This window comes from Capra hircus, chromosome 1, assembly GCF_001704415.2.
Source record: "Capra hircus breed San Clemente chromosome 1, ASM170441v1, whole genome shotgun sequence".
NCBI lineage: Eukaryota > Metazoa > Chordata > Mammalia > Artiodactyla > Bovidae > Capra > Capra hircus.
The window spans coordinates 96527334-96553196 of record NC_030808.1 but is presented as its reverse complement, the minus strand read 5'-3'; the positions used below and the strand labels follow the sequence as shown (position 1 = coordinate 96553196).

The following is a 25863-nucleotide window of genomic DNA, read 5'->3' as shown; positions in this document are numbered from 1 at the left end:
GGGATGTGTGGTGGTGATGAAGGTGATGGTGATGGTGGTCGTGGTGATGAAAGTGATGGTGATGATGGTGGTGGTGATGGTGATGAAAGTGATGGTGATAATGATTATGATGATGATGATAGCTAGTATTTGCATAGCACTCGCTCTAGGCTAGGTAGTGTTCTCAGTGGAGAACAGGTATTAACTTATTTACATTGAGAAGGTGCTGTCAGCCTAGCTTTTAAGTTAACAAATGAGACACTTGAGTCCTGTAGGAATTTTCAGAAAGTGACAATTAGGACAGGTTCCCAGGAATGGTCAGTGAGGAGGGGTGAGATGGGAGGGTGGAATCTATCCCTTCCTTGCTATTGTACTTGAGCAACTTAACCTCTCTGATGCTGTCTCTTCATGAGTACCATGTATAAACAATTTTTCCTAGGACAAATGACAAATTGTTCCTATGTTTAAACAAAGGTAGCAACCGTTTAAATGAGATAAATACATAAGCACAAGCACATGCGTCAGGCTTCCCTGGTGGCTCAAGATGGTAAAGAATCTGCCTGCAATGCAGGAGACCTGGGTTTGATCCCTGGGTTCCATCCCTGGGTTGGGAAGATCCCCTGGAAGAGGGTGTGGCAACCCTCTTCAGTATTCTTGCCTGGAGAATCCCCATGGACAGAGGAGCCAGGTGGGCTACAATCCATGGAGGACTGAACAACTAAGCACAGAACAAATACAAACACATAGTACATGACACGGATGCACAAATGTGAGTGGATAGAGACAGCAACAATGGGGCTGTTGTCATGTCAATGGCCGTGGCCACCTCTGATGATTTTAAACCAGTTTCTTTCTGCCAGTAACTAGGATATGCTGAATGCTTCGCGTCTGTTCTTTAGGGCAATTCTCAGCTCATCAGTTACCATCAGGGGCCGAGGAGGAACTGTACTGGGCTCCCCTCGGATTCCCACGGTCCCTGCTCTTAGCTGGGGAAAAGGAGTAGGGAGAAGCTCAGGAGGGATGGAGCGAAGCGGAGACCCAGAGATAAAGATGAGAGAAGGGCAGCTAGAAGGGAAATAATTCTTAGCAAAATTGAACTTGTGCCCTACGCGGGCCCTCTTGTCCCTCTCCATCAATGGGACGTGGTTCGAATTATTTTATTTCCAAACTTTGTTATTTCCAACACTAACCGTGCGAAGCCCGCCCGCGGCGCTTCCCCCACCCACCCCCCGCGCTTCCCTCCACATCCCACTCCGGACCCCGCCCTGCAATTGGCCAGCGGACAGGGAGCCGTCGCGGATTGGAGCTCGCCCGCCTGGTCTGCGGGGTTTAAAGAGGGGGGCGGGGGCGCGCTGCCCAGCCGCTCTGCTGTCCCCGCCGTGTGCCCGTCGCGCAGCTGGGCTTGTAGCGTCTCCTGGCCTCCCGCCACCTCCAGCGTCCCGCATCGCGCCGTCGCCGGCCGGCGGCTCGAGAGCGCGGGAGAGGGGCAGGCGCCGTCCAGCCCAGGCGCGGGCACAGCTAGTAAGGGGCGAGGCGCGGGGACTCCAAGCTGGCCACGATGGTGGCCACATGCCTGCAGGTAGTGGGCTTCGTCACGAGCTTCGTGGGATGGATCGGCATCATCGTCACCACGTCTACTAATGACTGGGTGGTGACATGCGGCTACACCATCCCCACCTGCCGCAAGCTGGACGAGCTGGGCTCCAAGGGGCTGTGGGCCGACTGCGTCATGGCCACGGGGCTTTACCACTGCAAGCCCCTGGTGGACATCCTCATCCTGCCGGGTAAGGACCCTTCCCCATGCCCCTCAAGTGGCTGCTCCTGAATAAACCCTTTCCCTCTGGGCAGACGCGGGAGGGGGCATTGGGAGGCGTTCACAGAAATATTTGGGTGCTTGAAGATTTGGGGGGCACCCTTTGACATCTTCAGTCCCACTTTGTTGAGGAGGAATTAGGCAGCCCTGAGATTAACCTCTCTCGGTCTCAGTTTTCTTATCTGAAATTTGGGGTGATAGTGGTGACCACTGGCCGAGTCACCCTAAGAAGGTAATGAACCGGGACATAGACACATAGTTGGAACTCCGTGCCTATTAATTACCGCCGCCTCACCCGCAGCCTGCTCCCACCGTCCGTGAGAGATCAGAAGTACTTCAACACCCCCCACCCCTCCCCACCTTCCCCAGGCGCCCTGCTTTCCCAGTAAGAATCTACCCACAGGGGCGAGGAGGAAAGAGAGGAACAAAAGCATTCCTGTGATCGGAACAGGCCCAGGCTGAGTTTCCGAGTCCTTGTGGGACGGCCGAGGCGTCCTGGCCAAGTTAAGGTCCTCCTAGCTGCGCCCGGAGGGTTCCCGCTGTCCCCGCGGCCTATCTCTTTCCCACCCTCTGCCCCTCGAATAGTAATAGTAATATTAGTCGGGCCTGCCGCGACTCCCCTTCGCGTCTCTGCACCCTGGGGTCGGACAGAGAAGAGCGGGTGCGCTGGAGGGCCCACCCATCCTAGGAAAAGGCGCACCGCCGCGGGCCGCCCCCTCCTCTCCGGGAGTGTCTCACAGTGGGGAGGGGAGGGAAGATTGCCTAGTCTCCACCTTCCCCGACGCCACTCGAGCCCCATCCTTACTTGCTGCCCTGGTGAAAATTCTGGGCAAGTTTCAATTCAGATTTAAACCTCCAGCCAGTTGGGTGATTGGCAAGGTCTCGGGCGCCCCTGTGGGTTTTCTGCTTGGAATCTTGGCTTATCCCTGCCCTGGCGTAAGCACCACTGCCTTCTGTGCCGCTAGCCTTTGAGGATGGTGCGCCTCTAAAGGCCTTTCCTAGCTTCTTTAACAAGCTGACCAACTGGGGCCCCAGGCCGCCTGCCTGAGATCCTTTGGCTTTTGCCTTCCCTGGATGAGCCTTTCGCTCCCTCCCTCCTAGAGGCTCTGTGTGTGTGTGTCTGAAAGTCGCTCAGTCGTGTCCGACTTTTCGCGACCTCATGGACCGTAGCCTCCCAGGCTCCTCTATTTATGGGATTCTGGAGTGCTTTGCCATTATTTTCTCAAGGGGATACAGCCGGGTGGAAGGCGGGTCTCCCGAGTCTCCTGCACTGCTGGCGGGTACTTTACAGTCTGGGCCACCAGGGAAGCCCCGCCCCCCGCCCCCTCCAGGCTCTGCCCTCCCTTCTTCAAGCCTCACCTCAGTGCTTCCTGTTTCCAGGTCTCTGCAGTCAGAATCTGTCTCTTCCTCCTTGTTGCCGTGATATTCAACTCTTATTCCCGTTAGTGCACATTTAGGGCTCTTTTTTTGCTCATTGTTTGTGAGTCAGGTTTTACTTTGTTGTTCAATCGCTAAACTGTGTCTGCCTCTTTGTGACCCCATTGACTGCAGCACGCCTGGCTTCCCTGTCCTTCACCATTTCCCAGAGTTTGCTCTAACTCACGTCTGTTGAGTCGATGATGCCATCCAACCATATCATCCTCTGTCACTCCCTTCTCCTGCGCTTAATCTTTCCTGGCATCAGGTTCTCCTACCACGTTTTTTAATTCCTCAGAGATATAGACAGCATCCTGCCCTTTCTGCATCTTCCCCTGCTCTGCTTTCCATTTTGGACTTTCAGAATGACAGAGGTCAGGGACTCAGATGTGGATATGCCTTCAGTTAAAGCTGCTGTTGGTAGATCTGGGTCAGACTCTAGGATCCAGCACTCACAACCTGGGTGACTGGGGACAAGTTACTAACCTCTATGAACCCCATCTGTCTTCTTCATTCCATCTTTCAGAATTGTTTTGGGGATTAAATGAGATGAGAGATGCAAACGCCTTCTTAGATGTAGTAAAGGCTTCATAAATGGTAGTTTTATTAATTTTTTAATTAAAAGCTGGACAGGGTATTTGTTAGAATCTGAGTGAAGCAAATAATTACCCTCTGCTTCCTTGTCCTGCAATTAAGTTTGCTGAGCATTTGGTGACAAGTGGTTTGTTTTCAGAGAACACAGACCATCCCACAGATGGGGTATGTTTCAGGGAGGGACTTGTTCTTCCTGGGGTCCCCTCTCTCACACTCTAGGTGGGGACAGGGACTGATCTCAGTCTCCTTCTTTAGATTCTCAAATGTGGCCTTGGCACCTAGCTTGTGGATGGCCTGAGCCATAAACTTTGGAATCTGGGTGGCTGACTGACTCTCTTTTTCGCCAGCCCTGGTTCTCAGCCACAGGGGCATGGTCCTGTGGTCAGAGGTCTTGCCTCAGACCACCTGTAGCTGCTTTCTGGGGGTCTTCAAGTCAACAGATGCTTGATTGATTATCCTTAATTCAGAAGAAACAGGTGAGCAATGGTTGAGAGAGTGCCCTTGTGGACTCTTGTTGTTCACTCGCTCAGTTGTGTCCAACTCTTTGCGACCCCATGGACTACAGCAGGCCAGGCTTCCCTGTCCTTTGCCATCTCCCAGAGTTTGTTCAAAGTCATGTCGGTTATGTCAGTCGGTGTGGACTCTGAATTCCTGCAAACTACGTCTTGTAAGAGGCAGTCTTGCAGTTGGGTCTTGGTGCACAGGTAGGCTGGTTTGGTGTCAGAGTCCTGGCACATGAGGCAGAAGTTGGGGCTTGTTTCTGGTTTTGCCATTAACTCTTCCTCCCCCAGGCCACTGGCTCTACTCTCCACTGAGTAAAGAGGAGGAGTACACATGTACCATTCCACTCCTTTTTTGGAAAGAAGGAGTGTTTTAGTGAGAAACAGTGCATTTAGGTCTGTCATATCTCCCAGCATCTTCTCATATTTATTTTACATAAACATCAAACACATTCTAATCTGTTTCTTAATAAAGTAGTTACCTGGCATTTTATTGGAGAGTATAAAGTGCAGGTCGTTTTGTGCCACTGTTATTATTCAACTTGTTAACTCCATCATTCATAACTGTATGTTTGTGTCATCTGCTGTGACCACTGTGTCATCCCACGAAGGCCAAGGCAGGAATCCTGTTCTCCAGGAATCCTTGGGGGGTTGGAGAGATTCCTTTATGGATAATGGACCATTGTGGAAGTACGTCCAGGGCACCGTGGGGGAGCCTGACCATTTTTGGGGGGCAGAATTCATAAGCATTGCAGCTTCTCAGGAGATAATCAAGAAAATGACCCTGAGCCTTAGCTTAGTCTAGTTAGAGCCTCACACTATACACAGTGTGAATTAAAAACACATGGTTAAAGGACAAACTCACCTAGTACACCTGGAGATAAAAGTACTGCCTTGACACAGAATAATATTAGCAATACCAGTAATAATAGCTGACCCTTTTGGAGTACTTAGATTGTGCTAGGCACTGTTTGAGCACTACATGAAGTTACAAATTGAATCTTAGTTAGATTCCATTGGCAAGACGTAGGTACTATTATTATTTTTACTCTCTAGATGAGGAAAGTGTCAAAGTACTTGGCCAAGGTCACGCAGGTAGAGCACATCAACAGCTGAAGACTTCTTGGAAGATTTAGATTTTAATCTGAATCTTTTACAAGGTGATGTAACAATGTAATTGAACTCAGCCCCTTCATCTTGGAAGCTTGGATGAGTGGTCTGAAGCCAGGGATCCTTGTTCAGTCTCTGCTGCCCCCAGCCTCTCTTTCATTTGTCACTGCGTTTGGCTACCTTTGAACATATTTTAAGTCCTGCAGTGGGACAAAGGGAAGGCAGGCAGATGGTGCTGAATTCTGTGAGGCAGGATTCAGGATCCAAGGGGACCTGTGGCCTAACCCACCCTGTCTGCGCTCTTGTTTCCAGGCTACGTGCAGGCCTGCCGAGCCCTGATGATTGCTGCCTCCGTCCTGGGTCTGCCGGCTATTCTCCTGCTGCTCACAGTTCTCCCGTGCATCCGAATGGGCCACGAGCCTGGCGTGGCCAAGTACAGGCGAGCCCAGCTGGCTGGTGTCATGCTCATTCTTCTGGGTAAGACAGCCTTCTGTAGCGCACTCCAACTCTGAGCAGACCTGAAGAATCTCAGGTCTTGCTGCTCAAGAGATGTGGCCAGGAAGACATGTGAATCCACTGGGAAAAAGCCCCTCACCATGTGTATTCCTTTATGTTTCCTGGTGGTTGAGACAGAGGGACAAATAATGTCTGTGGGAGTCACTGAACATAAAAATAAGAAAAAAACAAACAAAAAGGATTTTGAGGGAATACGTAAGAGAGAGACCAGAGGACAGAAGAGAGTTAGAGGGTGGCCCTCCACTCAAGCTTCACCATGAAGTCTGTTTTTGGAAACACCTGTGCCCGGGTCCCACTGCAGGTCCATTGACTCAGAATTTCTGGACAGCTGACCAGGCAAAGATATTTTTTTGAAAGCTTCCCAGGTGGCTCGTAAGTGAAACCAAAATTGAGAACTTAACGTATAAAGAAAGACTAGAGGAAAAGAAGGGCAAGAGAAAAGTAAGATGTCAAGGGTAGTAGATCACTAGGTGATGAATCACTCTTTTACTCTGTATGCATTTCATTGAGCACCTGCTGAGGGCCAGGCACCATGGTAGGCACTGGGCATATTGGCAAACAGAAAGCAGCCTCTGCCTTGAGTGTTCTTGGACATCTTGATAGAGCGTGGGACATACTTACCTAGGAAAGGTATACAGGCTGTGCATACCTAGAGCAAGGTATCTAATTCAGACTGGAGGAGTTTCCCAGAGCAGAGGATCCCAGCAATGAGATCCTTTTGAGAGTTGGAGAGAAGATGGTCAGGTCATGGACTGAAGAGAGGGACAGCCCAGGCCAAGGACATGACATGAGCTCGTTCAGTGTTCCTGACTACACCTGCACACTGGGGGCTTGGTTTACCAACCTAGGGAGGTCCTTATAGCTCTGCTCTTATCAGCGATTTCATCTCTTGGTTTTTGTGAAGGCTATATCCACCATTCTAAATCTTAATAGAAGATAGGCATTTTAAGAATGGCAGCTCTTGTTGCAAAATGTGCTGAGATATAAGTGAAGAGACATTGGCCTGGATATGAGTTAGATATAAAGTTCCCTGGGGACAGGAAACTTCCATCCCCAAACTGGTATCAGACTGGGTGTCTGAGGGGGCAAGGTAGGGAGTCAGGGTTGTGTGTGGGTCAGTGCCATTTAGTGATGGCCACCCGCAGTGTCACCAGTGGGGGGAAGGGGACATAAGACATCAGTGCCATTTCCCTTGATTGTAAAGGTGTTTAGAGACTTGTGAAGCTATGGAGAATTCAGAGGAGGGGCTTGCCTGTGTATGCGTAAATAGGAGTAAAAAGACCAGAAAATCTCTATAATTTCGGGAGAGATTATAGACCCTTTGGTTCCAGCCACAAAGAGCTTCTGCGGGAGTGCTATGAGGAACACATGGTGGGTCAGCATCACGTGTTTCATCCAACTCACAGGGTCCTTCCCTGCGACGCTTTTTGGTGGTCAGATCTCTGTATCTGAACTCCCTTTCTAGTAAGTAGACCAAAGTTCTGCAAGTAAGCTGTTTTGCAGAATCCAGGTGAAACATTTAGACGTTTGCAGTTGTTTGTAACTTTCCTCACAGTGTTACAGAAGCCCCAGAAGGCTCTCTCTTTGACTCTGAGGATGCCAAGGCCAAAGAATGGGTCTACTGTGTTGAGTGTTCATTGTTAGAAACCCTGGTCGTCCGTATGAGAGTCACATTAAAAGAGAATACATGAAAATATCCCGAACCCAAATCTTGTAGGAAATAAAGACATAAAAGCAACATCATACAGACAAATTGGTATTTAAAACTCTCCTGAAAACCACTGAATTACCTAGTTGAATATAATGGCTATTAAAAAAAAATAGCAACCTGTTGTCTGAAACTTCCTAGTCAAATTATATACAGTTTATCTTTTTCAAGAGGGCTGGTGGATATAGACAGGATCTTAGGAGAGTGAGGTGAGTGGGCAGGTCGGGATGGGAGCTCCTCAGTCCCTGTTTGCAGCCTAGGGGGAGCCGATGGGGGGGGCATTGAGTGGTTGGACACCCCACCCCACAGGGAGGCTGCCCCTCTGATCCATCACTGTTATGATGGAACAAGGGCATTGCTCCTTGCATCTCCAGTGGTGCCTGCATCCTCTTTGATTGCTCCTGTCTGGATTTACTTCTCAGTGGGTCGCCCCTTGCCTTTGGGTTCGATGTTGTTTGGACTGGAACGAGCTCACTCACTCTGGAATTGTAAAGCTGATTGTCTCAAGTGTGACACCTGCTGGCCTCCCCTGTCTTCTCTGCTGGGAGCCCGAGAGCCTTGTTTCCCGGCTGGCAGTGGGTGGGAGGAGCAGGAGAGAGTGAAGGCTCCCTTTGTGTGGCTGGGAAGGGCTTCTGGTGCTCTTCTAGCAGAAGCTGGCACTGGGCTCCTGCTGGGTCCTCGGGGTCACTGACAGTGGTCCAGGTTAGGTGTGGTCCCTGACCAAGCACACTGGGGTGTGGGGACCTGGGAACCAGAACAGAGTTGAAGCTAATCTTGGGGTGAAAACTGTAAGCACTATTAATTAAAATCCATTCTTCCTGACTCTGGAAACCTTTATTTTTTTGAAAGCTTAAAAAATTATGTCTCTGATACAACAGCTTATCTTTTCAGGAGTCTGAGTTTAGTGGTATGAGGATTTGGTTACTGCTTTGAGGGAAGGAATGGGAGCCTGATGCTGCTGACTTCTTAAGCCGGATGAGTAGTTCAAGGAGCATCAGGTTCCTCAGTTCCAGGACGTATAGCATTCTAATCTGCGGCTTTTCAAGAGCCTCTGCCGAAGCAGGTGATACCTATGCCTTGAGATGCTTCATCTTATCGTGTGGAGTCAGGCCAACTGTACTAAATCTCAGACTGCCGCTTTCTAGCTCTGTGAATGGGGGCAGTTAAAGTCACTTCAAGGGGACAATGGGGACAATGCTGCCTACTTCTGAGGTGGGTAAGAATAGTGAAATGAGATATCCAAGTTATTTAGCATCGTATCTGGCCCATACTAAGTGCTCAACAAATGGTTGCTATTTTGTAGCTGTTGCTGGTTAGAGGAAATAGAGAGGTAACCTAGAAAGGAGCTGCCTAGACGGCAACTGGGTATTCCTTCCATCACGTCTAATTTCTGCAGGGTCATGTCCACACCTGGAACTGGTAAGGAGAGATGACACCAGGTCACATCCTGGTCTAATGGAAATACTGCCTTTGCTTGCTTTACGGAAACCAGAATATGGGGATTAATGTTTTGAGTTTTTGGCTTATTCCATTATAAAAAGTCACAGGAAGCTATACAGCTGAAAATGCTCAAGTTTAGTTTTGATTCAGACTAAATCTGCACCTTGCTCTAAGTTAGAAAGTACTTGATTTTGGTGTTTCTTGGGGAGACAGGGTAGGGAATGGAAGGAAAGGAAAGCGGAATTCCTAAGTGGAATTCTTTGTCTTCTCTCCTCCTTTTAAAAGATATGGCCCCAGGAATCCTATTTGTATTGAAAGAAAGTTTTTAACTTGGAACTTTGTGATAAAATTTTTTTTTTACTAATAACCATGAAGCTTTTTTTTTTAAGGGTGCAGAAAAAAAAGATGATTTGTGGAATAGAAATAAAGGGGAAAGTGTTGAAAACAGGCTAGGAAAATAATGTACTCAAATATTCCATTGACTTGATGATTGTTGTAAATATTAGATATTCGTAAAAGTCGTTGTGACATCCCAGCACTTTTTCCTTCAATCAAAAGTTAGAGAATGGCAAGTGAAGAGAGTAGAACCAAAATTTTTCTGGTTTCAAATTATGAAGAAACAACAAAGTACACATGACTTCAACTAACAGCTCCTAGAAATCTCCTTACTTGTTGCCTTGAGTTAACTGGCTTCTTTGTGACAAGCTGATGTGAATAGCCAGTTAGATCGTATGATATAATAGTATCAATTGTGGAAGACTGTGTTCAATGCCTCCTAAAATGTTACATGGAGGGGGATTTTAAAAAAGTTTTTATTGTGAAAAATCTCAAACATACACAAAAAGGGACTAGTGTCATAAACTCCATGAACCCAGACTTATTCCCAATAATGATCAACTCACAGTCAACTTGCCTTGTCTCTGTACTTCTCTCCCAGTCTTCAGACTTTTTTTTTTTTTGGAAGCAAATCTCAGTTATCAGATAAAGAAATATTTTTTTTCCCGGTATTACTAATGAAATTCAGGGCAATTTAAGGGAGTTTAATGAAAAATGTTAGTTTGATCTAGAAATGATGCATTTAAAAGTCTTTTCAGTGCTTAGTATAGAAAGTGACAAAGTCTGAAAACAGGTGTTCATTGGAGGAAGGAAGAAATGTCGGGATCTGCTGCTCTTTTCTCTTTCTAGGCTTCTCTGTCTATCTGCCCTTCTCTTTCTAGGTTGTTACCTCAAAGCTGAACACTTGTGCCAATTTTATTTAATTTCATCACATTTATTTAACTCCATATTTATGTGTTGTCTAACCCTAAAGTGATGAAAAACTGCATTTAACATTTCATTGCTCTAAAACTGTTTTCCCAAATATTTTGTGTTTGACTACATCAAGATCATTGATAACTTTTAATAAGGCTGTTTTCTATCAACTAAAGAAATGATTATATTAAATGATTTGAAATTTATCAAAAGAGACAAACTATTTTCTTTTATGTAGAGCAAGGAATTTTGCTTGTGAGAAGACCGAGTCCAGGTGAATCTCTATCTACAAAGTGGAGCTTTTTTCTCCCCTTCTTCTTCTTTTGATTTTTAAGATGATGATATCTCTGATTTTCCCTTTTTACTCCCCCACAAGTGGCAGAATTTTTTTCCTCTTGTGCAGTTAACCATTGCATCTTCTGAAGGTAGAAGGGGAGAAACAGAAAAATCTGAGTGTTAAAATTCCCCTGTCTTATTTTTAGAGACTTAAATTCTGATGACATAAAAAGAAATGAAAATTCCCTTCCATGTTCTTTACTTAATAGGTAACTGTGGGTTTTTAAGAAAAACATTGTATTTTCCTTAAATATGGAGAGAATCATCACAAGTTTGTGCGCGCGCGTGTGTGTTTGTGTCTGCAAGTAGAAATAAGTCTAGCAGGCCTTCTATGTCTTTAAGAAAGCCAAAAATTACTGCCAGTTCAATTAACATTTCACATCTTTCAGTTGAGTATGATATGACTTGCATTTTTAACTTTACTGATTAAAACATATTCTTCTTTCCCTTCAAGCCATGCTCAAATTGAGTAAATGCTCCCTTTTTTAGTTTTTAAGCATTCTTCATTGTGAGTTCAACTGAAGGTCACTCTGCCCAGTGACCCTCTCATCCCCTTCATGTTGTGTGGTGGTCTGTCATCTTCTAGCGGTTTTTGATGTGGTTGGTCTCTGAGAGCCACAGGAATTCCACCCAGAGTTCAATTATCTATGAGGAAATAAAGGGTCTGCTGGTGCTCATTTGCCTTGTTTTGCATGGATTGTAAAAGGAAATCTCTAATGAGGTAAATCATGAGTTTGTAGCTTTGAGTGTGTTAAAGTTACACTGAAGTTTTATAATTTTAGAAGTCAATTTTGGTGTGAATGAAGTGGAGAATAGACTAGAAATGGGTCTACCTCTCATCTATCCATTTGTCCATCCATCCACCCACTCATTTATCCAGTCCTATAAGTTCATATTTAAATCTTTAGACATTTTTCTGATTTTTCCCTTTCCTAGTGAACTATATAGGAATAAAGTCTAACAAAATCTAACACTCAAAATCAAGACTGATGGTTACTTTTGATATGTTGAGCCTGATTATTTCCCTATATGAAAATAACCTAGTTTTATTACTTTGCTTAGTAAAAGAGGAAGAATTCAGCGAAATTAGTGGCAATATTTAAATCTTACTCTGTAAAATCTAAACCAAACCTGGAAGTTAAGTGAGATTGAAATGAAATGTGAAAAATGCCTGTGTGTGTATGTGTGGGTGTGAGTGTGTATGTGTGATGTGTGTAAATAATTAGAAAATATAAAACTTCAGTTGAACCATAACCTGTTTTGAATCCAGTTAATTGTTTATAGGAAAGATCAATTGGATTGAGCCACATCAACTGGGAATCAAATCTTTTTTTTTTTCCTATGGAATTCAGCTTTTCCCTCTAATCAAGCATGGGTGTTTGGAAACCCCTGATAGATTGCTGTTTTTGCCCATCTCAGAACAAATGCCCCCTTTTGGTATTTAAGCTTGTGTAGCTGGATTGTTGGAGAAGGCAATGGCACCCCACGCCAGTACTCTTGCCTGGGAAATCCCATGGATGGAGGAGCCTGGTAAGCTACAGTCCATGGGGCCGCTAAGAGTCGGACACGACTGAGTGACTTCACTTTCACTTTTCACTTTCATGCATTGGAGAAGGAAATGGCAACCCACTCCAGTGTTCTTGCCTGGAGAATCCCAGGGACAGAGGAGCCTGGTGGGTTTCCGTCTATGGGGTCGCACAGAGTCAGACACGACTGATGTGACTTAGCAGCAGCAGCAGCAGCAGCTGGATCGTATTTTGGTGTGGAGAATCTAGAACAATTCCTTCTGGCTCAGACACTCTAGATTATAACGATGACAATAGCCAAGCAGTTCTCCAAGAGTGCAGATTTGGAATCTGTGGCCAGAGGAAGAGAAAGAAAAAAAAAAGGCATCATAGATCTTTAAAGCCCTGTGCTGGAAAGGGAAGGTTTGGTCAATCAGATCAGCTGGTCTTTTTGAGTATACTCTATTCACAGAAGAAAAATACATCTTCTCAATCTCGTATAAAATTATTACAGCGGCTGGCATGATGGGGCTTTACTCTTTAAGTAAAGTGAAGTTATTAACATATGGATAGATTTTAGCATCTTAGATAATCTATATAAACTCCTTAAATATGTGAGTAGTTCACAACTAATGGAGTGAATTTAGGCTGGTAGAAAGCCAGTTGGAGCAATTCAGAGCCCCTAAATTCACTTCTTGACTCTGACTTCCACTTACTTAAGATCTTTACATTTTTAGGACATGAATCACATCTATTTATGTATATCTATACACATCTTGTGGGGATGGGCTTAGTGTGTTGTCAACAAAGCCTTATTGTAACAAGCTACACAAGTGCAATGAAATAGTCTAAGAGGTCTTTCAAATGGGTAGGACTTAAAAATCTTTTCTTTAGATCTAATGTACAAGGCTGTAAGATTTGAGTGCTATTAAGGAAAAATTACATTTTTTCTCTGTGGGCATAGAGGTCAGTTAGAAAATTACTCAGTATGAGCAGAAATCAGAAAAAGTGTGCTAAGTTGAAGTGATGAGTTCCCTGGGTAGCAAACAGTGCAATGACTGCCTTGAATTTATCAAAGTGTTTATGACTAACAATTAGAAACATTTTTATTTTGGTCTGTTAACTTTAATGTGACATCTCAAGGTTTTTAAAAAAATATTTATTTTAATATTTGTTTTAAAAAATGTTTATTTATTTGGCTGCCTCAGGTCTTAGTTGCAGCGGGCAGGTGGGCTTTCTCTCTAATTGTGCCAGGCAGGCCTTAGTTCCCCCGCAACATGTGAGATCTTAGTTCCCCAACCAGGGATCGAACTTGAGCTCTTTGCCTTGGGGGGTGGATTCTTAACCACTGGACCACCAAGGAAGTCCCCCAACTCAAAGCTTTACCTAAAATGTCTGTCTAGTTGTAGTCATTTAGAAATCAGATGATACCAAAGTAAGAATAAAGTTACTTTCTAGAGCTTTGTTGCTTAGTACATTAGCCACTAGCTATGTGTTCACTTAAATTTAATGAAAACTCTGAATTTGGTTTTCAGTCTCACTAGCCTCATAAGAAATGTTCAATAGCCCATGTAGCTTGTTAGCTACCCTATTTGACAGTGCTTGTGTAGAGGTTTAAAACCTAAAAAATGTTTATAGGCTCCTGCCTGTCCTGTTTTGTTACTTTGCTTAGGAGGAGGGGAAAAACTAACTGATGTAGAGGCTATTTCTTATGATGATGACATTTGTTGTGATAGGTCACAGTCCTTGAATGGGTAATTTCTTTTACTCTGGGAACTGTTTGTGTGTGTGTATATGTGGAGGTTCTGTGACTGTGAGCAGCACAATACAAACTCAGACTCCTAGCTGATACTCCCCTGATGTCTGGCAGTATTCTCTACAGCAAGAGAATTTGTGTAGCTTCTTCAGGTCTTTGTACTGTGAATTGACCAAATAGAAAACAAGAGTGGACATTGAAGTGGGCACCATCTTGTCTCTCATTTCTGGATGGTTCAGGTCATCCAGTCATTCACCTGGTATCCACTGAGCACACACTCTGTTCTCTGTTCTGAGCTAAACACTGACTTTGCAAATATAAGACATGGGCCCTGCCTTCAAGGATCTCAGAACTTGGCATGGGAAATAGAGTTCTAAAGAGGTAATTACAATGCAATTAAGTAAGTGTAAGAATAGAATTATAAGTATATAAAGTCAAGATAGATATATATATTTAAATACAGATGCATATTTTTTGGACTTCAATGATTTATTTCTAGGTTTTTACATTGGAATTTTTTTTTGTTTCTTTCTGGGGAAGATCCTCTGGAGAAGGGCATGGCCAACCCACTCCAGTATTCTTACCTGGAGGACTCCATGGATAGGAGCCTGGCAGGCTACAGTCCACAGCGTCTCACAGAGTTGAACGCGAATGAAGCGACTTAGCCTGAGCAGCCCTCTTTTGTCTCTGCCACCTGTTGAAAAAACAAGGACCTAGCAGTTTGGCACATGATTTCGATCTGTTTATTCAACAGATGTCCACCGTTAGGTTCAGACTGGGACCGAAAGGGAGCGGAGCTGAGTGTACTGAGTTTGGGAGTTGGTTGGAAGCCAGCGGCATGCGTGTGTGGACTGAGGGGGAGCCTGGGCTTGTCGGAGTGTGAAGGGGCTCCTCAGTCACAGCCCTCTCCTTGTCTCCCCAGCTCTCTGCGCCATGGTTGCCACCATCTGGTTCCCCGTGTGCGCCCACCGTGAGACCACCATCGTGAGCTTTGGCTACTCCCTGTACGCGGGCTGGATCGGTGCCGTGCTGTGCCTCGTGGGGGGCTGTGTCATCGTCTGCTGCGCTGGAGATGCCCAGGCATTCGGGGAAAATCGTTTCTACTACTCTTCAGGCTCCAGTTCCCCTACTCACGCCAAGAGTGCCCACGTATAAGAGAGCTGCCGGCCTGCCCACGAAGGTGCTGTAGATGCCGGGCCCGTGGCCCTAGGTTCGCTTGCCACTGTGAGAGGGTGGGAAGCCCACTCCTCTGCCAGGCTCCAAAGCCAAAGTTCTAGAAGAGCATCCTGTCTGGCATTCTGTAGTCTTAACATCTCCTTCTCCTTCTGTTGCCTTAAAAGAAATGTTTAGCTCAGATAATGCCACACATTTTTTTCCATGGTTTTGCCCATTACTAGCTCTTTTCTTGGGCATTCTTTTGTCATACATATATATATGTATATACATACACACACACATATATATATGAGAAAAATTTTCCTCTCTCTTTAAATTTCAAATATCTTGCAAACATTGCTGAATTGGATGTGGGGAGAGAAATAAAAGACACTTTCAAGCTGTTACAGATGACAATGGGAGCCTCATAGAGATGCCTCTCTGTTCCCTCTCTCCTCTCAGCTCCAAGGTCACTTAGTTATAACCAATAGAAAAAGACAGAATTGGGAATGCAGGGTGGGGTAGGGAAGGGCACTGTGGACCTTGCCCTCCATGGGGAAGTTTCCCTCTTGTAAGGTGAGGGCAAGGGGTGGGGATATTTTTTAGTTTGTGATTTTACATTTATCTGTACATACTTTTTAAGGTTGCTCATTTTTATAACCATGGTTTTCCTGAAATTCTCAATGCATCAGTATGAAGGAAATGAACCAAACGGACTTTAATGTTTCCGTAAATAACAGTACAAGTGAGTATAACTAACTGACATGCCACAAAACATTCTTGATTTCCAGGTTTGTAGGATATAGTTTTTAATCCTACACTTTCATATGCTTCAATTTAACATATTTTTAAAACTTTCTCCCTTTTCTATTTTCATTCTGTTAGCTGTCTTGAAGTGATATTGTTTAACATAAACTGTACTGTTGAATTTGGCTTTACGGGTGCAAACATTGATGGTGTACCAGTATCCAAGACCCTAAACTCTCCAAACATTGATGGTGCATTTTGTTCTTTAAATGAAATCTGTGCAATAAAATAACAGACTGTCTGCAAAACTGGCCTGTAATATTGTTGTATTCAGAGGTATCATCCATCAATTTAAACTTTTTCATTGATCTCTACTAGTAATTTACAGGGAATCTGGATTCAAGAGTAACTCTTCTGCCCTACTCTGAATAATTGAAAAGATATTTTATTCACTCTATCGTGATGGTTACATGTGGTCATAAGGGGAAACTAGATGCTCTCTAGGTCTCTTAAGGAAGGACATTGTGGCTTCTTTAAGTCGTATAAATAGGCAACCATCAGATACCAAGTGCCAAGTATCACATAAACTCCTCTATCTATTCTAGGCATAGTAAAGGAATTGGCTCAGTATAAGGGGAACTATAAAACAATCTCATTTTTATTGGATCTTCAGGTAATAATATCTAAGTGCATTTTGTTTGAACATATGCATGTAGATGTTTAGAAATTTTGAACAAAAATGGATATAGCGAATTGATTTTTGTTTTCTATTCCAGAAAGTTAGTCAAGTTATGAGTCTGCTATTAGAAAAAACAGATTATAATCTATTTTGGTAGTATTTTTCCAAAAATACTAATTTCATTAGCTGATGGCATAATGGTTGGCAAACATTTCCTTTTTGGAAATATCCACTTGGACTAATCATTTTTGTAGAGATTTGTGTACATTAGGAGATTATAACCTAGTGGAAAGTATTTCTAAATTAACTTGTGGAGAAAAGATAATCTTCATATTGACCAAAATATTTGCTCAGTTATGACAGCTTTGTAAGAATGCAAGTTGTGTGATTATATTGCAGGACCCTCTCTACCTCATGAAAACTTGCCAGAGTTTAATGACTGTGAACATGAATGGAGCAAGAGGGCCTCGGGGGTGTGGACAAGGAAGACTGTAGGTCTCATACCCCTTCATCTCCTCATAGAATCAGAAGTGTCATCTTATGGACGTGCTCACTCACACACCTCTTTCCCTGAGGCTGCTGTGTGCTTTCTCACATGAGGGGCTGTGCTGCAGGAGCCCCACTTTCCCCTGCAACAGGAGAATAGATACCCCCAATGTCTCCTGGATGATCATTGCCTCATTAGGGAATCCCATTTTGTAGGTCATAACTCCAGTGCTGGGTTATATTATCAGTGTGAAGGAGGAGGGGAAGGGTCACTGTTCCTCCCAAACAGCACTGTCCAGTAGAAATATAACCTGAGTCACATATATAATTTAAAATGTCCTAGGAGCCACATTAACAAGCTAAATGTAAACAAGTGAAATTAATTTTTAGTATATTCTGTTTTATTCCAGTGTATTCAAAGTATTATCGTTTCAATATGTAATCAATTACATTTTTACGCTCTTCTTCTTGTATTAAGTCTTTGGACTGCAGTGTGGATTTTACACTTACAGCACCTCTCCATTTGTCCTGGCCACACTGTAACTGTTCAGTGGCCACATATGGTTGATGGCTCTTGGACTGGAGAGCACAGCTATAGAGTAACAGGTTCTGCCTTAGTGACAAAACTAAGGGATGTTTAAAGGGATGATTCTTGATCTCAGCTGCCCTCACTAGAGCTGCATGAGAACCTGGCACTTACAGGGACAGCAGACTGCCACTCAAGGGATGACAACGACCCCCCAGTCACAGGTAAACTGGCAGACCCGAGGTGCTCTGCCTGAGTAACAGGGAAAAGGGAAGACCTGCTCTTGAGACCTGTTTGTTCCAGGAACTTCGCACACTTAATCCTTCTCACAGTCCCTGTTGTATAGATAAGGAAAAGGAGGTGTAGAGAGTTTAAGTTATTTGTCAAGGTCAGATTGCCCTCATACAGAACTAAAATAGGATTCAAGTCTAACTCTAAAGCCTTTGTTCTCCAAGATAACAGTCAATATAGAAAGTCAGGTAAATTTCAGGTTCACTTCGGACACCAACTCAGTAGATGTGGGTTGGTACCCAAGAACCTGCTCTGCTATTGTGCATCCCCAGTGATTCTGAAGAGGTGATCCCCATGCCACACTTTGATAGAGTGAAGGCAAGAGCCCCTTTCTCGTGTCTTTTGGTACAGCTGATCCCCTCCCTCATCCCTTTTAGATGGTCCTCAGAGACAAGATGACTTTGTTATACCCAGCTTCCCTCCAACTCCTCGGTCCATTCTGAAAGGACCACATGCAGAGGGTCTTTAGTTTGAAATGAACCAGTTCTGCTCGCACTTTCCAAGAATTTGATAGAAACCAAATTAGAGAAAGAATGTTTCAAGAAATCTCTGCATGTACAGATGCTAGTTACAACAGCAAAAAAAAAAAAAAAGAGAAGATTGTGTACTTTAACAATACAAGTTACATATTTGTGCTGAACTGGTGGTTAGGGATAACAATAGAACAAAGTTTGGTTGTATCTTGTCCTGTGGTTCTCTCTCTCTTTTTTTTTTAAAATTTCAAATCTGCATGTCAGTGTTTCTCTATACAATGTACACAATGTGAACTGCAACATCTTAAATGTTTGGCAGGACATTCATGCTCATGACATCACATGCTGGGAAGACAGGGAGGCCACTGTAGGGCTGGCCTCGGGCAGAGGCAGCATCAGTGCGGCCATTGAGATGTCCCCACAAAAGAGTGTGTGACAGCCAGCTGTGCAGCCTAAAGGAGACTGAACCAGAATTGTGGGTGGAACTTTGGCACATGCTGCTTATGGCTTGAATAGCAGCTCTTGAGGAATCTATATTATTCTACCTCACGCAGAATCTCAGAGCTCAGGCTTTGTGGCTCTGGGACAGGGGGAGGGAGTGGAGATGGAGGAACTTGTCACTGCTCCATGCCCCATTGTTGAAATGAAAAATGTGGACACCGTAAGATTGTAGGGTTGTAGAAGGTAAGAACTGCTTAAGTTTTACAAAAAATGACCTTCTAAATGGCAAAGAGCACCTAATTGTCACAGTCTGGTACTTTCTTTAATTAAAATGTTATATTGAGTCATATTCAACTTTGCTTTTCAAACTGTAAGGTGCACACGGATCACGTGGGGGTCTTATTAAAATGCAGTCTCTGATTCAGCAGGTCTAGGGTGGGGCCTGGGACTCTGTCATTTAACCAGCTCTCAGGGGATGTTGATTCTGTTGGTCTAGACTCAAACCTGGAGTCGCAGACACTCATTAAATAAAATCTGAACACTGTAGAAAAAGGCATTTCACAAACTCTTAGAACTTGGGTTATCCTAAAATGGATTTTAAGAGCAGCTGCTAAAATTATTTATTTCTTTATTCATTCGTTGATTCATTTGTTAACTAGTTAAACAGCATTTGATGAGCCCTTGTTATGTGCCAGGCATGCGTTAGCCACCAGATATAAAAAAAGAATCACAAAGTCAATCCCAGTCCTCAAGTAACTTGTAGCCTAGTGATATAGTTAGAAGCACCATGAATAGTGATGCTGTTAGCTTCTTATCATTGTCATCTTTAATTGACTTTGGAAACTTACACCCTGACTGAGAGGGGAAAATAAAATACCAACAGAAGCATATTAGTACGCAGATGGAAGATGAGAGTTTACAGAATATTTGATATATAAAGGCATATTGACTAGATCTTCTCCCAACTTGATACATTTTTAAAATGGATGTTGAAAGTCAGCCAACTCTGAAACTCCTTAGTCTATCGATTTAATTATGTGCAGAAGAGTGAGGAATGGGCAGAGAAGGCCTTGTCCAGGCTTTTGCCGAGTCCTGCTGAGACCTGCAGAGGAGCTCGCTGTTTTTCAGGGCTGGAATTTAGTTGAAGGTGTCAATCTTCTCTGGTTTGAATGTTTTACAAACTTCCTCTCCAGGGACTTTCCTGGCAGTCCAGTGGTTAAGATTCAATGCTTCCAATGCAAAGTGTATGGGTTCAATTCCTGGCCCAGGAACTAGGATCCCACATGCTGTGCAGTGTGACCAAAAAAAAAAAAAAAAAAAATAGCGAAAACAAACAAAAACTTCCTTTCCTGGTAACAGAGCTCAGTTTTTATTGTGAAAAGTTCAACAGGGGCAGCAGAATCTGCTGGCACTTATTCATACTTAAAAGGTTCAGTCAGGTACAGTGAGCAAAGTGGAGACCTGAAGCAGAGATCCCCAAGCTGGGCCTTGTAGATGGTCAGAAGGTGCTGAACTGTTCCCAAGAAAAATATGAAGAATAATATATCTTTTCCTAGTTGACTAAAAACAAACAATAAAATAAAAATCTAGCTATTCATTGTGTGACTAATATAGACATATACTATCACACGAGTCATTTCATGAAATCCATTCCACACACTGTAAAAGTTTAGCAATCCAGTCTTGGCTAATTAGGTGCTTCTTCTTTACAAAGCCCTCAGGGATCCTGGCTCCTTCCAACTCACTGCTTCACCAAACCCAGGGGTCCAAGATGGTAACATCTACATTTCAGGTGGGGAAAGGATCAAAGGAAAAGGGCAAAGGTTCGTGCCCACCACCTCCTAAGATAGTTCTCTGAAGCTGCTGCAGGAATCTGCTTACAGTAAGTCACATGGCCACATGTTGCTGCAAGAGACACTGGAAAGTTTTTTTTTTTTTTTTTAATCAAGATTGGCTATGTAATTTGTAGAGCCCAGTATAAAATGAAAATATACAGCTCCTTTTACAAAAAAAGAGGGAAAAAGTGTTTTTACTTAAAACAGATAGCTTTTTCCTTTTTTTGTGGTCTCTCTCTTGATTTGTCATGGTGGGGTTTTTTTGTTCTTTGTCTTTTTGCTATTTAATGTTGTCCTAAGTAAAAAAAAAATATGAAATTTTCCTAAGTAAATCTTCTAAGAAACACTAAATTACAAGCATGAATTTTACCATTTTTTAAATTGTGCGATCTGTTTTAAGTGCAAATAAAAGATAGTTTCACTTTTTTTGTGGAAACACCAAAGTCCCACAATTTGCATTTGGTAGCACGTACACATTTCAGTATCAGTCATTAGAATAGCGGAAACATTGCACAAAACTAACTCACTTATCTTTTTATTTTACTTCTTGACATGCACCCATTCTGCCAACACATGCTGCCTTCGGCTTACTGAAGCGTGAGAACGAAAGAAATGAATGGGACCGAAGTGAGTGGGACCTATCTTTCCCTTTCTATGTCGTCATTTTCAGCGTAAAATGGTTGGTGAATACAGGGAATTATTAATGCAAGGCTAAGGTCATTCAAGTTTCTTAGAACCCACTGCCTTCCTGCTACATTTGAGGAAAGCTGTGGTTTGAACGGTAAGTGCGTCCTCTGGGGACTGTCAGTGCACCTCTTTACTCAGTTTTAGTCTGTGCAGGCTGCTAGAGCAAAATAAATGACAGAAATTTATTTCTCACAGTTCCAGGAAGTCCAAGACCAAGGGGCCAACATGGTCACTTTCTAATGAGGACCTTCTTCCTGGTTCAGAGCTGGCGTCTTTCCCTGCGTCCTTATGTGGCAGAAGGAGTGAGGTGGTTCCGTGGGGCCACCTTTATAAAAGCCCTGATCCTGTTATAAGGGCTTCACCCTCATGACCTAAACACCTCCCAAAGGCCCCACTTCCTAATACCATTGCTTGTGGTTGGGATTTCAACACATGGATTCTGGGCAAATACAAACATTCAGACCATGGCACTTGGCCGCAGGCACAACACACGCTTACCTCTGAACTTCTGAGTCCTGCTGAACTTCCACACACTGTGGGTCCATGGGAAATCTGTGCTCATGGGGTATCATGGGCACTGTGTGCGGAAATAGTGGCAAGAAGTGATGGACACGTATACTGCATGTATTTTCTCTCCTCACACACATGCTCCATGGTCTCCTTAGACTTCACTTACAAAACACAAGTTCAGTGAAAAAATGACTGAGAATTCAAGATGCCAACAGCACAGAATTAAACCAGGATTTAACAGTCCTTCTGCTTGTGGGGCCTGTGAAGCTACACAGCTGACCCTGCCCTTTCTTCTATCTGGCCATGTACCTGGTTAAATTTTTTGAGTAAGTCTCTAAAAAGAAAAAGAGTAGATTTTGAGGGAAACTTGTAGCCTATGTTATACCTTCTGACACTCTTAGGAGGGCATCTATCTTAGTCGATTGGGACTGCTACAACAAAATACTATATTAGACTGGGGGGCTTAAACATCTACATTTATTTCTCATGGTTCTGGAGGCGAATCCAGATTCTGGTTCAGAATCTCATGATTCTGATCTTGAAAACCCAAGATCAAGGTGTTGGCAGATCTGGTGTCTGGGGAGGACTCTCTTCCTGGCTTGTAGACAGCTGCCTTCTTGCTGTGTCATCCCTTGGTGGGGAGAGAGGAAGGGGGGAGAGAGAAATAGAGAGAGGTTCTAGTCTTTCTTCTTCTTACAAAGACCCAAATTCTATCATGGGGACTCCATCCTCCTGACCTCATCTAAACTTATTACTTCCTAAGGGACCCACCTCCAAATATCATACCAGGGATTAGGGCTTCAGCACATGAATTTTGCAGAGCACACATTCAGTCCATTCAGCGATCAGTATCACCCCTCTTATCTACACGATGAAACTGGAGGTTAAGGAGGTGAAGTAATGAGTCCAGGCCACAGAGATAGTAAATACCAAGGTCAGGATTGAACCCATGTCTTCCAGTGCTAAGGCCAGTTCTCATACTGCTACAGCATATTTGGAATTTACAAAATGAAACTAAATTATATTTAATGAAATGCAGTAGAATGAAAACGTCAAGAGTATGTGTCTTTCTCATAAGATATTAAAGACAAGCATACATTTTAGTTAAAATAGTAACTGAGTGCACCATACATATATCATTCATTCAATTCTTATAACAATTCCATGAACTGAGGGCTATCATATACCCATTTTATAGATGAGAGAGCAGAGACACAGCGAGGTTAAGTAAATTGCCTAAGGTTCCACAGCCTTGCAAGCCTAATTCTAAAGCCCCAAGTACTGACCACTGCTCCAGTCTTCAACTGGAATTTGTCCCTTAAGGGAATGAATTACTATAGAAACCCATTTAATGAAAGGACAGATTCAAAATTAGCTTAAGATTCTCTTTTTCTTTTGGCCATGCTGCTCAGCTTGTAGTATCTTAACTCCCTGACCAGGGATCAAACCCCGGGCCCCCTGTAATGAAAACACAGAGTCCTAACCACTGGACCTCCAGGAAATTCCCTTAAGATTCATTAACATAAATATTCTCCCAATTGAGAATGTTAGTTTAAGAGTAAGGTTAAAGTCTGGACCTGTTAGTCTTCAAAACAAATGTTCTTAGAAATGGTTCCTTTAATCTGTGGTAACTGGAAAATTGAGGGAATTCAAGCTTCTCTATAGGGAAGCCCCACACACTCAAGCTTCTCTATAGTATAAGGGCTGGTGAATATTTGTATAGGGAAGCCCCACACACTCGAGCGTCTCTATAGTATAAGGGCTGGTGAATATTTGTATCTTTGGAAAGAGGAAATGTGGACTCAAATTCTCCACAAACAGATTTTCAGGAAATAAGGGGAATTAACTACTACAGGGAGTATACTCTCTTGTAGCCTTTGAAGTTATACTGAATGACAGAGATCATAATCTGTGCATAAAAAACAAAGTCACAGGGGAGCACATTTTGCTAGGAACAGACCACTGTGGTCACTATGTGTTAACAATTCCAGTGTTAAGAGTGAGGGGTGAGGTAGGGGATGATAAACAGAGTTCAAACCATGGGTTTGGTTTGCAAACAAATGCCAAGATGAGTGAGTACGCTTTTTTTTTTTTTTTAAGCAAAGAAATCACTGGGCTGGAAAACCCTCAAAATATCAATCACTCAATAAGGCCTCCTTAGGAAAACAATGCTGTGATTTTTGTACAGAGACCTTTGAAGTCAACCAGTTTTGGCTTAGAATTTGAAAATAAAATAAAAAAAAAGAGCACTGTAGGTCAAGAGGTCTTTCTGAACTACTTTCAATTCCAAAAGGCCCCTCAAAGGGAAGTAGGGCCTTGATTTTGTTAAAAAGTATATTTAGCTTCAGAATGGGAAAGAAAGAGCCAGGATTCTGATTTCTTAGTCACGTACTTTCCTCCTTAGCCCAAGGAGGGATGGCGGGGCCAAGACTTGCTGTTCAGTCTCTTGGTTGTGTCCAACTCTTTGTGACCCCTGGACTGCAGCACGCCAGGCTTCCCTGTCCCTCACCAATTCCTGGAGCTTGCTTAAACTCATGTCCCTCAAGTCAGTGATGCCATCCAACCATCTCATCCCTTGTCATCCCCTTCTCCTCCTGCCTTCAGTCTTTCCCAGCATCAGGGTCTTTCCCAATGAGTCAGTTCTTCACATCAGTATTGGCCAAAGTATTGGGGTTTCAGCTTCAGCATCAGTCCTCACAATGAATATTCAGGACTGATTTCCTTTACAATTGACTGGTGTGATATTCTTACAGTCTAAAGGACTCTCAAGAGTCTTTTCCAATACCACAGTTCAAAAACATCAATTCTTCAGTGCTCAGCCTTCTTTATGGTCCAACTGTCACATTCATATATGACCACTGGAAAAGCCATAGCTTTGACTAGGCAGACCTTTGTCGACAAAGTAATGTCTCTGCTTTTTAATATGCTGTCTAGGTTGGTCATAGCTTTTCTTCCAAGGAGCAAGTGTCTCTTAATTTTATGGCTGCATTCACCATCTGCAGTGATTTTGGAGCCCAAGGAAGTAAAGTCTGCCACTGCTTCCATTGTTGCCCCATCTATTTCCCATGAAGTGATGGGACTGGATGCCATGATCTTTGTTTTTTGAATGCTGAGTTTTAAGCCAGCTTTTTCACTCTCCTCTTTCACCTTCATTAAGAGGCTATTTAGTTCCTCTGCTTTCTGTCATAAGGGTGGTATCATCTGCATATCTGAGGTTATTGATATTTCTCCCAGCAACCTTGATTCCAGCTTGCGCTTCATCCAGCCCAGCATTTCTCATGTTGTACTCTAAGTTAAATAAGAAGGGTGACAGTGTACAGCCTTGATGATATACAGCCAAGACCTGGGAGGCTATCAAGGATGCCCTCTGTGTAATAGGATCTGGAATTTATTTCTGATGTCATGGTAAGAACAAAATAACTTTGCTCTGTGTCAGGCTGGAGTGGCTGCAGTGCTTTTAATGGCTAGAAGAGTGGGATTCAGGCTCTCCTTGAGGGCCATCTCCAGGGCATGGAGTTTTCCTCCAACAAACCTAATTTCCATTTAATAACCCTTTAGAGAGTTTTTCTCTCTGAATATATCTGAACCTTCTGTGAACCCATTTATGCTTCGGTTAGCACTGTCACTTGGATTTAACAAGTTCCGTATGTTTGCCACCCATGGTGAAAGTAGTTTTTCCTTTTATTTGTCCTCAGATTGTCTCTGGTGAGCTGGTTGCTTTTGTCTCAATAAGAGTTCATTTGGTTGTCACTCAGTTAGCTCACCTCCTTTCCTAGGTCAGTAAGCTGATCTCAGCAACTGAGCAGCTTTTTTTTTCCCCTTTCTCAAGATACTTTATTTATTGGAAAATATTTGTGTCAATGATTACCATGGATTTTTAAAAATTGGACTATAATTGTTTTACAATGTTGTGTTAATTTCTGCTGTACAACAAAGTGAATCAGCTATATGTATACATATATCCCCTCCCTTTTGAGCCTCCTTCCCAGCTCCCCGCCTCAATTACCATCCCCCTACCCACCCCCAGGTTGTCCCAGTGCACCCAACCCACTCCCTGAGCAGCTTTTGAGATGCAAGTCTGGGGAGGAAGATTGGGTAAATATTCTGTA

The 25863-nt window shown here is 43.5% G+C and overlaps 1 protein-coding gene across 1 annotated transcript; it reads left to right on the top strand.

The window, feature by feature from the left end:
- Positions 1257 to 16134, top strand: CLDN11 (claudin 11). Its single transcript, XM_005675326.3, has 3 exons — positions 1257 to 1763; positions 5725 to 5889; positions 14847 to 16134. The coding sequence occupies exons 1-3, from the start codon at positions 1538 to 1540 to the stop codon at positions 15077 to 15079; spliced, it is 624 nt and encodes a 207-aa protein (XP_005675383.2). The 5' UTR covers positions 1257 to 1537; the 3' UTR covers positions 15080 to 16134.